Genomic DNA, 16219 nt, shown 5'->3' with positions numbered 1-16219 from the left:
ATCACCAGAGAGCACAGGGCTGATATTTACCTGAACGGGGAAGGGGACTAAATACACACCAAAGAGAGAGTGCTGCTTCAAATCAGCTGCTGGTAACTGGATGATTTGGGATAAGAGGAGCCAGTGCTCGGTCTCTGCCAAGTGCATGTGACAGAGGGCATTCAGGTGCGGTTCCACTCTACGTAAACTCATATACACTGCAGTGAGGAAAAAGACCCCAATACATCTAATTGCCTTCTTTCACCTCCCAGTGACTGTTATAGCCCCTAGGATGTGAAGACATCGTCCCTCAGGCTGTCTTACTGGACCTAGGAATAGATGTTTATTCTACAGAAAGTGGAATGGGAGGCACCAAAACAATTCTTGCTCGGTATTGCTCTCCAGGCCCCAATGTTTAGGGTGATCATTTGGGACACTCCAACTCAAATCAATTCTCTGTCTGACTCTGGGTAAGGATTTAAATCTGTTCTTTGAGATACGTGCTTCAAGCACCAAATTGTATGAAATGGATATGATTTGGAAATAAAATTTGGTGCATGTTTGGACATTCAGTTTTTGGCAATAAAGGTACTAGGTATTTCAACCAATGCTCATGTTACAGTTAATTCAAAACCAAATGAAAACAAACATTAATAACAATTCCCCAAGAACTCAGACTCAGATTTTTCTAAAAAATCCAGGTCTTTTTGTTTTCAGCAAAAGGCTTGGAAATTCTTTTAAAAGGTTAAGGCTCCCTCTTTTAAACAAAATTCACAATTCAGCTTATTTTGAAGCTGCCTTTTATTGGGATCACAGTCAGCAGCAAAGGAGAATCTGGGCTTGTAAATAATGACTGCACATCTGGTGACACATTATACACAGTTTGCAGCGACACCTTGCTGTTTACTAAGGCAGTGAAGGTTTTAAGAATAATTTTAATTAGTTTTGCTGTTGAACCCTGAGTAACATGAGAAAAAACATGAGATAATGTCTTTTTTTACTTTCCCCCTTCCCTCTTCTCCCATTAACAGCTATCTACAGAGGTAGAAAAGTGCTTCTTTGCTCAACATTTCACGCAGTTCTGATTCCAGCTAATGGCACTTGGCATGTTTGCACTTCACAGCCCCGGGGCTAATAGTTAAAGAAATACAAGTGCTGCTGGAACAGCCTTCCCAAAATGTAGCAGAGAAGAGCAGCTCCAGAAAGCAGCTGGACTAACTTGTTTCCAGGGTTCCACTTGTGTAACACTGCTTTCCTACACTCAGTGCTTTCCTACACTGAATGGCCAAACAGCCCATGGGACTAAAGGGAAAAGACTGCAGCGAGGGCCATGAGGGTCCCACCAACCCCCTGCAGCGCTCCAGGCTGGGGGCAGAGTGGCTGGAGCTGCCTGGCAGAAAAGGACCTGGGGGTGTTGGTCGACTGTCGGCTGAACAGGAGCCAGCAGTGTGCCCAGGTGGCCAAGAAGGCCAACAGCATCCTGGCCTGGGTCAGGAACAGCGTGGGGAGTAGGGCCCGAGAAGTGATTGTCCCCCTGTCCTGGGCACTGGTGAAGTCCCACCTTGAGGGCTGTGTCCAGTTTTGGGCCCCTTCCCACAAAAAAGACATCGAGGTGCTGGAGCGGGTCCAGAGAAGGGCAACAAAGCTGGTGAGGGGTCTGGAGCACAAGTCTTACAAGGAGAGGCTGAGGGAACTGGGGTTGTTCAGTCTGAGGAAGAGGAGACTGAGGGGAGACCTTATTGCTCTGTACAAGTACCTGAAAGGAGGGTGTAGAGAGACGGGGGTGGGGGTTTTGGTCTTATTTCGGGGTTGTTTTTTTTTTTTTTTTGGTTGGTTTTTTTTGTTTTTTTTTTTTTGGTGGTTGGACTCGATGATCTCTGAGGTCCCTTCCAACCACTACAATTCTGTGATTCTGTGATTCTGTGAATGCAAAAGCGTGGGCAATGATCAAACCTAAAGAGGCTGAAAGTGCTGCCAAGACTCGGATGGGCACTGCAGGCACATGCCGTCCTGGCAAGGCCTAGGCAGAATTCATCACTTCTGTGGTGGCTAAGCGTGTGTGAGAGATACACGCAGAAAAAAAATGAGTTTTGAGCACACCACTGCCTGCTAAAGGAACTTTTAACCAAGTGGGTTAATGAAAAAGTGACAAGTTGCCAACACAGAATATTTTTCTCTTAGCTGATCTTATTTCTATAATTATGTACATGCTTGTCTTTTCTTCTTGTTTTTTTAGTTTTCCATCCTGTGCTCTCATGCAAGTGCTTCTGGAGCACAGCTTCCCACATTAAACTATCCGCTGCTGGCAAGACATGAGGAAAGGAATGTTCAACATATGAGAGCAAAGCCCGGTTCCCCAGTCTGCATCTTACCAACATAGAGCTGGCTGTACAATTCCAGTCGTGTGTGTCCTTCTGTTGGTGCTTTCCGGACCTCCAGGGGTAATTGGTCCACTTGCAGGCTGGCCTGCTTGACGTTTCTCTCGGCGTGGACCCGATGCCACTGGTCATCATTGAGCTGGTTGGGAGATCTAACGACAATTTCCACAGGCCCATTTCCGACATCAAATGAAAAGGAAACCTCTGTAGCAGCTGAAACACCAAGCAATCCCGTCTTACATTGTAAGCAAATACACTTATAGAATCATTGAATCATACAATGGTTTGGGTTGGAAGGGACCTTAAAGATCATGGAATTCCAACCCCTCTGGCCTGGGCAGGGACACCTCCCACCAGACCAGGTTGCTCCAAGCCCCATCCAACCTGGCCTTGAACCCCTCCAGGGATGGGGCAGCCACAGCTTCTCTGGGCAACCTGGGCCAGGCTCTCACCACCCGAATACCCTTATACTTCCTAAAGAGATAGGAGTCATGTTTACTACAAACACACGTTGCTCAGCCACCTTTCAGAACTTATAAGCAGAACTCTTAAGAGTTAATTTCCAAGGAAGCCATTGTGAAAAGTTTCTATAGTGTGTGATGGAAATCAGATCAGTTTGGCTTGTAAAATTTAACCAGAATAAATTATAATCTTGAATATGACTTTTTAATTTCCACTAATAATTTCAATAATATTGGAAAAACATGTTCACTGGCTTTTAGATTTAAACATCAACAGACCCTTCCACAATGACATTACTTTTTGATTTCTGCAGCTTTTGAGTTTCCATTTTTAGGGAAATATGTGCTTTGGTAAAGCGGTACGGAAGTCTACTATTTTTTTTTCTTTTGAGGGGTAATTAATTTTTACAGTAAACTAATAATGCAGTCGCATTGACCTATGTGATATTTTATGGCTGTAAAAGAAATTCATTCTTGGCAAGCACTACAGTGCTCCATTTATAGTGATTGATCCAAAATATGTTTAGAAATTTTACAAATGGCCACTATGCTCTACCAGACATTCCTCCAGGTCATTCTTGGCAAACTATATAATTGATACTTACTATTAAACAGCGGGTGTAATTAATAATATATGGATGATTTTGAAATGAAGAAATAGAATTTTAACTTTCTTAATGATGTTTAATTTATATAATTTTACATTATGGTGGCAAAACATCAGATGAAAGGGTTATCAGAAAACAGACTATCAGTGATAGCATTCACAAAGGAGGATACCAGACAGAATTAAAGTCAACAAAGTATTCAATTTAATTTGTTTTTCTTACATACAAAATATAAAATCTGCAGAACGCTTTTAATTCTTCTGAAAAATCTTGGGTGAGACCAATTATGGTCTCAGTGTTCTAGCACAGCTGTGTTTTCTTGTTTGGCTGAATTAATAAAACAGTCTCATAAAAACCTTACTCAGCAAGGCTATTAAATTGTGGTAGCATCACTCCACGTTCATTATCACAAACAATACTGATAAACAGTGAGAAATATTTTTGCACATGGCCTAATAGATTTTCACAAGGTTATGTCAGACTAAATTAAATGCATTTTTATGAAAACTGGGAGGATAGGAATAAACTTTTTATGGAGAATGTTATTTCCAAACAAATTACAAAATTGACACCTTTTTCCTGCAAAATTGGTTATTTCTAAAAGAAAAAATTAAAAGCATATTTTATCACTGTTGTGCTCTCTGTTCTCTACTGAATAAAATATTTTCATTTCTTCAATGAACTGCCTTTCATAAGCTATGAATTTAGACTGTTTGGCCTTTTGCACTTTATAAGACAGAAAATCTGTATGAGCCAAAGCTTGCCATTAAAGGAAGGCTAATGTTTAATTTTAATGTTATTATGTCTTACAACTTCAGCGATTCTGCCAATAAACTCGGGAAAATTAGGAATTAGAGTAAAGTCTCTCCAGTACTTAAGTTGTATGTTGTGTTCAAGTCTATTTTCAAGGGTGCGTGTGTAATTCTCCTTTACTTTCTGCTTTGAAGAACCGCCAAAAATCGCCAAAAGCAAAAATTGCTTCCCAAAAGCTGTCTGCAAGTCTGTAAAATGAGAACCCCTTAGCAGAGTTTTCATCTTATTCTGAGGCAACTGATGGAACTGTTGATATTTTTGTGGGTACCTGAAGTACAAACCCATCTAGGATTTTGGAAAACCTCTGCAAGAATGCTTATTTGCAAGCTCTTGCTCTTCTGGATGGAAGTATCTCTAGTTTTTTAAATGAAGATTATTCTTCCTTTAAAAGACAAAGTGGAGAGAACTGGCAAAGTGTAGAAGTTCTGTGCCTGCATAGTTCAGTTTTATGCATGGCTTTAAACTGAAATCTGTATCACAACCTGAGAGACTTACAATGAAATTCATACTTATTGGAGAAAACTATTCACTCTGACATGAGTACCATTTGTATAAAGTCGTATTTTATTTTTTTATTTAATCTTATAGCATTCCAGAAAAACCTTTTCATGAAAGGCCATTTTCAGTGCATGTATCTGCCGAAATGCTCAAAGTTAGAGAAGGCAGTGCAGCACCTATAGGCTGTGCTGATCCACCCCCAAGCAACCTCAAAACATGACTCATGTAAACCAAAGGGGAGGAAACATTTGCTAGACTGATGGACTGAAAAAATCGCGAGGTATGAAAATGAAAAGAGCTTTGTAGATGGGCAGAGGCTGCACGACAGGATGTCTCACATGAGAGCTATGTTGCTGGTTCTTACTCTTCATTCTCAGTTTCCATTGGAATGAATTTTTTGAGCCTACAGATTAAGTGTATTCTCCAACCAGGGGCAACTCTAGGTAAAACGATTCATACCTTAACAAAAATGGACGAACATCTGATAACAGACATGTTAGTCAGAAAAGGAAGACAAAAGAGACATCCCTAACAAATGAGACAGGGTATGTGGTAACACGCGTCATGGAGAAGGCTGAGGTACTCAACAACTTTTTTGCCTCATTTTTCACTGGCAATTACTCCTCCCACATCTCTGGAGTCCCTGAATCGCTGTGCAAGCACTGCTCAGCAAGAGCCAAACGCTGGTGTGGTATCAACACTGTTTCAGGCACAAATCCAAAAGAGAGCACCATATGGGCTGCTGTGGGGAAAGTCAATTGCGTCTCAGCCAGATGCAGTACAACAAGAAATTTGTTCTGAAGTTCAGCATAAATAGTTATGTAGAAGAGTATTAATTTTTTTTTTTTTTCTGAAGTATGGTTTACTTTTCAATCTCTCTATGTCTACGCACACAACCCTTGCATGATGTGGCATCTTTGACTAGAATACATCCTTGGTTGACACGACAGTGGTATTATTCTGCCAAGCTTTTGCAGGGAATGATTAGAAGATACCTTACATACATGTGCACATGTGATTCACAGTGGCCAACTGAACCAGAGCAGGATTTTTTCAGAAAAATGTAGAAAATGAACTGTACAGGCCCCAGAGATTTTTACTGGTCAGTCACTTTGTAGCTCATAAAGTGAATTTTCCTAATGATCATTTTATTTTCTATTCCACCAAATACCATAAAATTCAAGCCAGTTATTCCAAGAAATAAAAATGAGTATCAGACTTTGAAAAAATGTCTTAAATTGCTTAATTATGAAATAAAAAAAAAAAAAAAAAGAGACGAGGGGTTGGGTTTATTCAACCAGTACAATGTTTTGTGATAGTAACTTCATAAAATTGAGCAAGGGTGATTTTTTGTGTGCTCGTGCCACATATATTCACTCAATAAACTGAGGCTTGTGGCTTAGTTTTACTCTTCCTCTGCTTTGTGCGATTACCTATAATTAATCTGAACACGTTTCTTCCATCGATTCAATTTTCTAAGGTCTCAGGTCATTTTCAGCCATCTGTTCAGAACATAGAAGTGCAACTTTGGCAAACAAAATGCCCTCCTCACCCTTTGTTCTGTGTTCTTATTTTTTACCTCTGTTCAGATCCATCATTTCCTCATCTTAAATCTAAGGCCCTTAAAAAGGAAGGGACACAACTGATTCACCCTGCAGGAAGGTCTGGATAGGCTGGAAGAATGTGAAGTTAAACAAGGACACATGTAAAGCCTTGCACTTGGAAAAACATAATCCAGGAGTGCAGCACAGGCTGGGATCTACCCGGTTGGGGAGCAGCTCTGTGGAGAGGGACCTGGTGGGATCTACCCGGTTGGGGAGCAGCTCTGTGGACAACAAGCTCAACACGAGTGAACAGTGTGCTGCTGTAGAAGGGAAAGCCAAAAGGATACTGGGTTGCATCAACAAGGGCATCACCAGCAGAGATAAAGAAGTCATTATCCTACTCTACTCAGCAATTATTAGGCCACACCTGGAATACTGTGTACAGTTTTGGACCCTGCTATACAAAAAAGATATGGACAGGCTGGAGAGAGTCCAGAGAAGGGCCACAAAGACTGGAAAGACTGAGAGAATTGGGCTGGTTCAGCCTTGAGAAAAGAAGAATGTGGGACACCTTATCACCATATTCAGATATTTGAAGGTTGCTACATGGAGTCTCATGGGAAAGACAAGAGGTAATGGGTACAAGTTACTCCTGTAGAGATTCTGATTGGACCCAAGAAGAAAATTTTTCACAATGAGAACAATCAACCATTGGAATAATCTCCCCAGAAAAGTGGTGGATTCTCCAACATTGGACATTTAAGATTCAGCTGGGCAGGGTGCTGGGCCATCTTGTCTAGACCGCTCTTTTGCCTAGAAAGGTTGGACCAAATGATCCTTGAGGTCTCTTCCATTCCATATTCCTCTGGTATTCTATGATTCTATGACTGCATTGTCTGTGGGATTCTGCATTCCATGGGTCCTTCCTTTCAAGGCTTTCTGGTAGATAAGCTTTAGTTAAACACAATTTCTGAGGTTCAACTGCATGGGAAATAGCATGCACATCTATGTCCTTTGATAGGCAGAAGGTCAGGCTAAATGAGCTGATAGACTTTTCTGGCTTTCAAGATCTATGAACAGCTAGGTCTTCCATCTTCCTAGAACTCTTTGTGTTTCAAGTATCTTTTTTTGCTGTTTTCCTATTTGATCCTAATTGATAAATTGCAGGCTAGTATCTCTAGCTATAATGAGGCTGCCAGCAAAGAAAGAGACTCTAATAGACAGGTGGATGCTCATAAGATACTAAGCAGTAAGTGGAGGTTCTCAAGACACATCAGCTGTGAAAAAAAAAAAAAAGAGGAGGGATTACAACCCTCCTCACACTCAGTTTTGTTTGCCTGTCTCTCCTTCCCTCCTGTTATCCCATCCCATTATCCTTTCTTTGAAGCACATTCTTTCGTCTCCTCCCTTGTACTTTGTTTCCCTTACCTCTCCTGATGCATTTTTTTACCCTTCTATGAGGCTCACTGACGTTTTAGTTGACTTACATCAAAGGGAATAGTATCTAACTTCTTTAGGACCCTTTTGAAACCCTGTTCTTAGAATAAATACCTTATTATGGCTAGAATCAGAGCTTACGTGCTTGGCTGTAAAACAGGATACAACAATAAGCTATAAACTGTGGACTAAAACCTGCCAGACATATATTAACCCCCTCCACTTTGTTTGCTTGTTCCATGAAAACAACAGCTTGAAGATATTGTATCTCTTTAAGGGCAAGACCCGCAAAACTTCTTGGACAGTTTGTTTGTAAATACACCTCTGACAAAGGGCTCACTGACTAAACCAGTAGACAGAATTCTGTGAAAAGATTGAGAATGAATGAAAAGTTAATCAACAGAAAGAGACGCTAAACATATCTAGACCTAGTAATTTATGTATTTTTATATGGAATCCATCACCGGGTTCAAGACCAAGTCTCATATCTGTAATCACTGCAATCCTTCCCACTGACTTTAGTAGACCCTGTATAGAAAAGAGGGCTTTCTAGGATTTGAAAGCAACTATCTTGTCCACCTTTCCTACTTAGACAGTTAAGTTTAAAGATAATTTTACAAAGTCATCTCTAAATTACGTGCCCTGCTGCCCTCAATTGCACAGGGGTGAGAGATGACCATGCCAATGCTGACATCGAAACAGCATTGACAGGTTGTTCCTGACTGCTGAAAATATGTGGAAAGGGTTACAGATGCTACCCTGAAGTGCCATATTGGAACACAGGACCTGCTTTGAGAAGGCCACTTCTCAAGAGAAACAACTGAAAATTAAAGCCACCAAAACAACATCTCAGACAGAAATTGTTGAACCAAGTGGCTTGTCTGCAATTCAGGGATTACCACGTAGCTTGGCTGTCTCTTCATAATCAGGTAGTTGTCAAAAATCATGACCGTATTTACAATAATTGGACTAAGCATCTGGAAGATTTCATCATTTATCTAATTCCCAAATGAAATGGCCATTTGAACTAAAGAGTGAAAACTTCACTCATTTGACCAAATGACAGTGCACATCTATGCCCAAGACTCCAGTGAACCCTGAGCTAAATGCCAAATGAAATAGCTCTGGAAGCTGTACAGCTGCATCAGCATGATGCTGTGCCAAGAGTAATTAGTTCTAATGAGAAGCTATACTGCACCTAGGATCAAATCCAGCAGAGCTGATTTGCTGATCTATGTGGACATGCTATCTTTCTTAGAATTAGCTTAGGAATCTCTATAGCATGGGGGTTCATTGTACAGACTAGACATGCTCTATGATTGCCTGTAGGTTAACAAGCCAAATAAAAAATGTGTCTCTTGGATCTTACGCAGCCATTTATGCAAGTGTCAAGAAGGAAAACAGGATGAATAAAGCTATCACTGATTTAACGTCATTTAACATCCACTTCTCATAGTCTAAATCCATCCACAAGATATAATACAGTAACAAGTGAGGCTCAGTGTCTTTCTGAACCTTTAGAACAAGCTGATAATCTGTATGGAGCAAACAATCCATTGGACAATCACAGAATCACAGAATCATAGCATGGGTCAGGTTGAAAGGGACCTTTGAAGATCATCTAGTCCAACCCCCTTGCAATGGGCAGGTACATCTTTCACTAGATGAAGTTGCTTAGAGCACCATCAAACCTGACCGTGAACACTTGCAATGATGGGGCATCAACATCTCCTTTGGGCAACTTGTTCCAGTGTCTTACTACCCTCATCATAAAGAATTTCTTCCTTATAATTAATTTAAATCTACCCTCTTTCAGTTTCAAACCATTGCTCCTTGCCCCCTTGTCCTGTTACTGCAAAAACTCATCAAAAGTTTTTCTCTGTCTTTCTTATAAGCCCCTTTAATATAATGAAAGGCAGCAATAAGGTCTCTCTGTCTTTCTTATAAGCCCCTTTAATATAACGAAAGGCAGCAATAAGGTCTCCCCAGAGCCTGCTCTTCTCCAGGCTGAACAACTCCAACTCTCTTAGCCTTTCTTGATAGAAAATGTTTTCCAGCCTTGTGATCAGTTCTGTGGCCCTTCTCTAGACCCAGTCTAGCAAGTCCATGTCTGTCTTGTCCTCGGGACCCAGAGCTGGATGCAGTACTCCAGGTGGGGTCTTGCAAGAGCAGAGTAGAGGAGGAGAATCACCTCGCTTGACCTGCTGGCCACACTTCTTTTTATGCAGCCTGGGAGATGATTTCTTTTCTGGTATGCAAGTGCACGTTGCCAAGTCATATTCAATTTTTTTCTCCACCGGTGCCTTCAAGTCCTCCTCTGCAGGGCTGCTCTCAATTCATTCATCACCCAGGCTGCAGTGGTACTGGGGATTGCCCTGATACAGGTGCAGGACCTGTCCTTGTTGAACTTCAAGAGGTTCTCAGGACATGGTGCTCAGTCCTTCAGCCTGTCCAGGTCCCTCTGGATGGCATCCCTTTCCTCAAGCTATCAACTGCACCACTCAAGTTTGTGTCATTTGCAAACTTGCTGAGGGTGCACTCTATCCCACTGTCTATGTCATTGATGAAGACATTAAATAGTATTGGTCCTGGGACAGACCCTTGAGGGACAACACTCGTTATTGGTTTCCACTTGGACTTTGAATCATTGACTGTAACTCTTTGGATGTGACCAGCCAGCCAGTTTCTTATCCATCTAACAGCCCATCCATCAAAGCCATCTATTTCCAATTTAGAAGCAAGAATGCTGTGAAGGACCGTATCGAAAGCCCTAAGGATTATATCAGTAGCTCTTCCTTTGTGCCCTAATGCAGTCACTCCATCCAAGAAGGCTGCTAGATTAATCATGCACAATTTTCCCTTGGTGAAGCCAAGTTTCCTGTCTTTAACCACCTCTCTGTCATATGTGTTGTCATAGCTTCCAGGAGGATTTGTTCTGTGATCTTACCAGGCAGAGAGGTGAGGCTGACCGGTTGGTAGTTCCCAGGGTCCTCCTTTCTACCCTTTTAAAAAAAATGGGTGTGATGGTTCTCCCTTTTTCCAGTCACTGGGGACTTCATCGAAGTGCCATGACATTTCAAATATGATGGAGACTGGCATGTCAACTACAGCATCCAATTCTCTCAGGACCCTGGGATACATCTTGTCGGGTCCCATGGACTTATGTATGTTCAGGTTCCTTGGGTGGTCTTGAACCTGAGTTGGATTATGATGGAAGGGACATTGTTCCCCTAGTCCCTGCCTTGATGTTCAGGGACTTGAGATATGTGGGAAGAGAGATTACCATATATATTGATAAAATATTACTTCCCTGTGAAAAAGGAAGTATGGTGACTTCTATTAACATTTACATTTTGATAATATAACTGTAAAGTTATTTTTAATATATGAGGAATTGCAGACATTCTGTAACAGCATTACTGATTCATGATCAGTGAAATTTATTAAATTCCACTGCAAATTCACCAGGAAAACAGAACTTTTCAGAATGTCTGAAGCATCTTGTGACCTTTTCAGTGTGTTTTTGTATGTTTTCATTTTGAAATTGTCGAAGTATGTAAAAAAACCCAAATCAGAATAAAAAAAAAAAGTCTTTGTCAAATGCAGAAAAGAGCACCCTCTGAACTGCCTATCTTTCTCATATTTTTGATCCTCCTTTTCTCCACCATTTAGTCTGCAGCCTGAAGGCACTTGATTCATTCTCTGCTGTGTGCAGTATCTACATCTGCTAGCTGCAAACTTGCAGTGACAGGGAATTAGATCTACTGAGAGAACTGCTGTTTTCTTATGCATATGACTATGTTCTCACATTGTAAGACAAGACTGCACACAAATAAATTGTTTTGCTATATATTTAAAAGATGTGGACTTTAATACATTATTGTCCATCTTCCACGACACTTTCACATCTCCTTTCTAGTAAGATTTAGAAATGGACCAGTAATTTCAACAACTGGACAAATACTAAGTCTAAGTCCTAGCTTTCTGTTTACAGAAACCAACTGTCTTTGGATTAATGGGAATTACATATGTTAAAATCCTTCTTTCATAATTTCATTTTATGACTGTTCAAATACATTTTCATGTATCTGGCTGCCCAAGTGAATAGCTAGCTGTTTTCTTGTTCCTTCATTGCCTGTGTTGGATTAGACTCCCTCTAGTATAATAATCTTCCCATAATGTCTCCATGCTGAAATTCCCTTGAAATTCATTATCCTCACCCGTGGTTTTAATCTTAGATATTCAATATATACCAGTTGACTCAGAAGTACTCTGCTACGTTGCAGCATAGTCCTGGGAAATTCTGGGACTCCTATAGTCTGGGATTCCTAGAGTATTGGGAAATACTGGGGAGAGGAGGATGGGACAAAAAGATGTGGAAAAGGCAAGTGAAGAGAAGGTCGATGGAAGTTGGAAGGTAGGAAAGATAGTAACTAGTGGTGCACCCCTGAGGTCAATCTTGGCCCCAATCCTCTTCAAATCTTCATTAATGATCTAGATGATGACAGGGCAGGTTTGCAAATGTCACAATACCGGAATGTCCATGCTGCTAACCAGAGTGGACTGAAAAGAATCTCATGAAGTTCAGCAAAGTCCTGCACCTGATGAGGAAAACCCCCACGCACCAGTACCTGCTGGGGGTTACCTGGCCGTAAAGCAGCTTTGCAGAAAAGGCCCTGGGAGTCCCGGTGGACACCAAGTTGAACAGGAGCTAGCGATGTAACTTGGTGGCAAACAACCCCAATGGTATCCTGGTTTGCATGAGTAGGATTGCTGCCGGAAGGTCGAGGGAGGTCATCCTTCCCCTCTACTCTGCACTGGTGAGGCCACACCTGGAATACTGTGTCCAGCTCTGGGCTCCCCAGTGCAAGAGAGATATGGGCATACTGGAGAGGGGGCCATGATTTAAGGGACTGGAGCATCTCACATATGAGGAAAGGCTGAGAGAGCTGCAACTGCTCACCCTAGAGAAGACTCAGGAGGGATTTCATCAATGTCTGTAAATACCTGAAGGGAGAGTATAAAGAAGATGGACCCAGGCTTTTTTCAGTGGTGCCCAGTGACAGGACCAGAGGCAATGGGCACAAGCTGAAACACAGGAGGTTCCCTCTGAACATCAAGAAACAATTGTGTGGATGACAGGTCTCTGTGGGGATTTAGGTGAAGCCCAATGTAATTTTTTCATCAACTTCAGTGAAAAAGAATGCTGATGGACTGTAGGACTACTAGTTTGCTGATAATCTGTTTGTTTTCTCTGTTTCCCTTGTTTAACCTCTAATGTTGAATACTTGCCTCTCTGGATAGAATTGGAATATAACAGCGAGCTGTTTTCTGACAGTCATGCTTGATAAGACCACAGAGATAGACCCAGGTAGAAGGAAGAAATCTAAAAGTATATTAATTACCAGCGGTGTGTCCCTCACAGTAAATGTATGTTTCTGGAACATGGCACCAAGATGGCTTTTGTCTGTATTCTGTGGCTAGGGGATTCTAATAGTGTCTACTAAATAAGATTTTGCTAGTGTGATCTGTATTTCTGGCAGCTAAAAGTGTGCATTATTGCTGTTATTATTACCCGCATAATTCAATTCCAAAATGTAAATCACAAAATCCTACATTTTCCATTTTTCTCCAGTGCATGATTAGCCCTCTTGAATTTGCATTAGGAAAGTCAAAGAAATTACAGTTTGTTACAAGTAAATATATAAAGAAATAAAAAATTAAAGGTCATTATTCTGGTAGTCTGCTGGCTAGCCTGCAGCATCAAGGTGAATTTTGTTGTGCACATGCCTCTTGCACCAATATCCATCCCCGTCTACATATCCTGACACATTTGCAGGTGTATTTCAGGGCATCCTTACTGCTGTCTCACGTGACATCAGGCAGCAACACTATTCCACCCCCACCCTTCTTTTTTTTTCAGTCTTTAGGGGAATAATAGACTGGGATGCTGCTGTGTGGAGTAATTTCCTCAAGTGCACTGCACACTTACAGCCGCACTGTTTCAACAATACTAGCATTAAAAGCGGGCTCTGAAGCACCCCAGTCTTCTCTCAGAAGGTTAAGGAGTGGGGTACAGGAGGAGGCAGATCTGTCAGATACAGCACTTCTCCCTTACTGGTTTCTGGCAGCTTACTGGTTTCTCCCAGCTGGTTTCTGGCAGAGAGCAATGGTGACAGCGAGCCATTGTGTTTCCATGCACATCCAAGCTGAGATTACTCCTTTGGAGCAGAGAACAGTGCAGACTTAAAATCCCTCCCCGGGTTTTCCCTAGGGTGGTCCAGCCTGCTCTCTGACTGCAGCTGAGGGGCAACCTCTAACTGCTGCAAACCTCTCTCCACCTTTTCCAGAGCAGGCAGGCTACCTGCGACTGGCTAAACGCTCTCCAGGTGCAAGGTAGTTAAAAAAAATAAAAATAAAAATGGTCCTGACTTCTCTCACCTTATGGAAGGAGATCCATTATTCTTCTACTGGCAGACAACCACTTACACACAAAATTCGCAATATTAGGGAAAGGCGTAACTGTGCTGGATCTCAGTATGAAGGGAAATCAGAACTGAACACAGCACCTTCCTCATCAATGAGGAAGCATCTGTGTGAGGACAAAGATAAGGAGGGATTTAATTTTGATAATAACTAAGAATATGTTATTTTTATTTCACTTTAAAATAAACTCAACTATCAACCATCCAATCAAACAGAAATACAAGTCTTCCTATTCAGTAGATTAGATCGCTTTGGGTGATAAAAAATATTGCATTTAAATGAAAGTACCAAATTTTCTCATGAAAGATCATGCAAAGGCCAAATATGCCCTACAAAGATAATTATTTCTTATAATTATTTATTAATTACTTCAGTTATGCTAATTGAACTCCATCTGTCTTGTAGATAAGCACTTGGAAACAACTTTCATATTTTTATGATTATATATTAGTTGATGTAACAATTTTCAGCCGTGGACATCAAGAATGAAAAAATAACATTGTCAGTTCTGCATAAACGGGGAACCAAAGCAGAGACATGGGAAAGGCTTTGTTTAAGGTCAAACATCAGATGGTTAGAGCAGGGCCTGAAAAAATACCTACTTGCTTTACTTCTACGGCAATAAACCCAATTTCAGACACATGACGTTACCTCCCATCCAGCCAGCCCTCTTCCAATAACTAGTCGTTTGCCAGGAAGGAAGGAAGGAAGGAAGGAAAGAAAGAAGGAAGGAGGGAAGGAAGAAAGGAAGGAATGGTGACTCAGTTGAATGTCTTGTTGATACCTCTCATAAGAATTACTAAAGCTTAAAAAATACAGCAGCAATATCTTGTGGTCTCTTTTGTGAGAGATGAGTCACACCAAGGGAACTGTAGCCAGTGCACTGAGTGGAAAAGGAGGGGAGGCATGTGCTTTTCTGTCTGTGGTGGGTGATAATGTACCTCATTACATCCTTTTAACTGCAAGACTTTACAATGAAACTGAACTGGTCCCATGCGACGCAAGACACCACAACCTGGGGGGAGCACAGACATCAGAACAGAGCTCTCCCGTGCAGCATATATAAAGGATTTTGTGTAACTGGTAGCTATTTTTCGGTGGATGAAAGGCAAAATAAAAGTGGGTGTTAATGCTCGTGATACCAGATTATGTCTGAGCACGGTGAAGTATCAGAGAGACTTCTGAGAGGAGAGAGCAGCTTCTTTTCCTACAAAACATTTCTATAAAGTTGGCACAGTTCTAAAAATGCTGAGCAACGGTTCGGAGTACTCGGAAGCAGATACAAAGGATACCAGTATGTGCCCAGTTTTGACCAGTGAGTGACCTGCCTGGTTTAGCCACCTTTTCTTAACTACTGTGCTTCCCTGCGTGCACGAGTCTCACGAAATGTGAAGCCAACAGCAGACCCACTCCTAGTCCCTGCTGTAACAATGGAAAACATAAAAGGGTGAGTGAGAGGATTTATGTGTGTATAAAACATTTGTTGTTGAGAATTCATACTAATAGACAGCTGTCTGCAGTGCAGGGGCAGGGACAAAATGCACTGCAGTGATCTAAGCTTTACTTTAAAAACAAAGTCAAGACATTTAGATCAAGAGCATATAAAAAGCCTAGATAATGCAAGATTGGCCATCTTGTGATAGTAACTTCATTCATGCTCTTCTTAAAAATAGATTCACTGTTTTACTAACTTATGCAAAATTTTACATGAATTTTTTTTCTTTTCTTCTAAAATGTAAGAAATCTTATATGTGCACGGTTTCTGAATGAAGTCAGACAAAATATTCTTTCTCCTTGTCCTGAGAACTGTAGCAAGGCAAGTAGAGAGTCAGAGACACAGAGACTGAATTGAGTGATGTAAAAATTAATTGATTTTCATAATGATTTAAATCGGTATTTTTAAACCTAGCTTTTAAAACATGATGAAATGCTGCGAAGTGTTAGAAAAATCTGTGGCCAAAACTTTATATGAACATCTAGCACATACCACATTATAACATTCTTGTAAACAGTGA

General features: G+C 41.1%; 1 protein-coding gene across 1 annotated transcript in view; it reads right to left on the bottom strand.

Annotated features, from left to right (window-relative positions):
- CNTNAP2 (contactin associated protein-like 2) overlaps positions 1-16219 on the bottom strand; it is a 1244457-nt gene that overhangs the window by 95985 nt on the left and 1132253 nt on the right. The window contains exon 17 of the mRNA XM_014946966.1: positions 2352-2570. Within this exon, the coding sequence (XP_014802452.1) occupies positions 2352-2570 (219 nt within the window). The remainder of the gene's footprint in view (positions 1-2351; positions 2571-16219) is intronic.

The sequence above is a fragment of the Calidris pugnax genome, unplaced genomic scaffold (assembly GCF_001431845.1).
Source record: "Calidris pugnax isolate Ruff unplaced genomic scaffold, ASM143184v1 scaffold71, whole genome shotgun sequence".
Lineage (NCBI taxonomy): Eukaryota > Metazoa > Chordata > Aves > Charadriiformes > Scolopacidae > Calidris > Calidris pugnax.
Note: the sequence above shows the minus strand (reverse complement) of the source record. Positions and strands in the feature narration are given on the sequence as shown.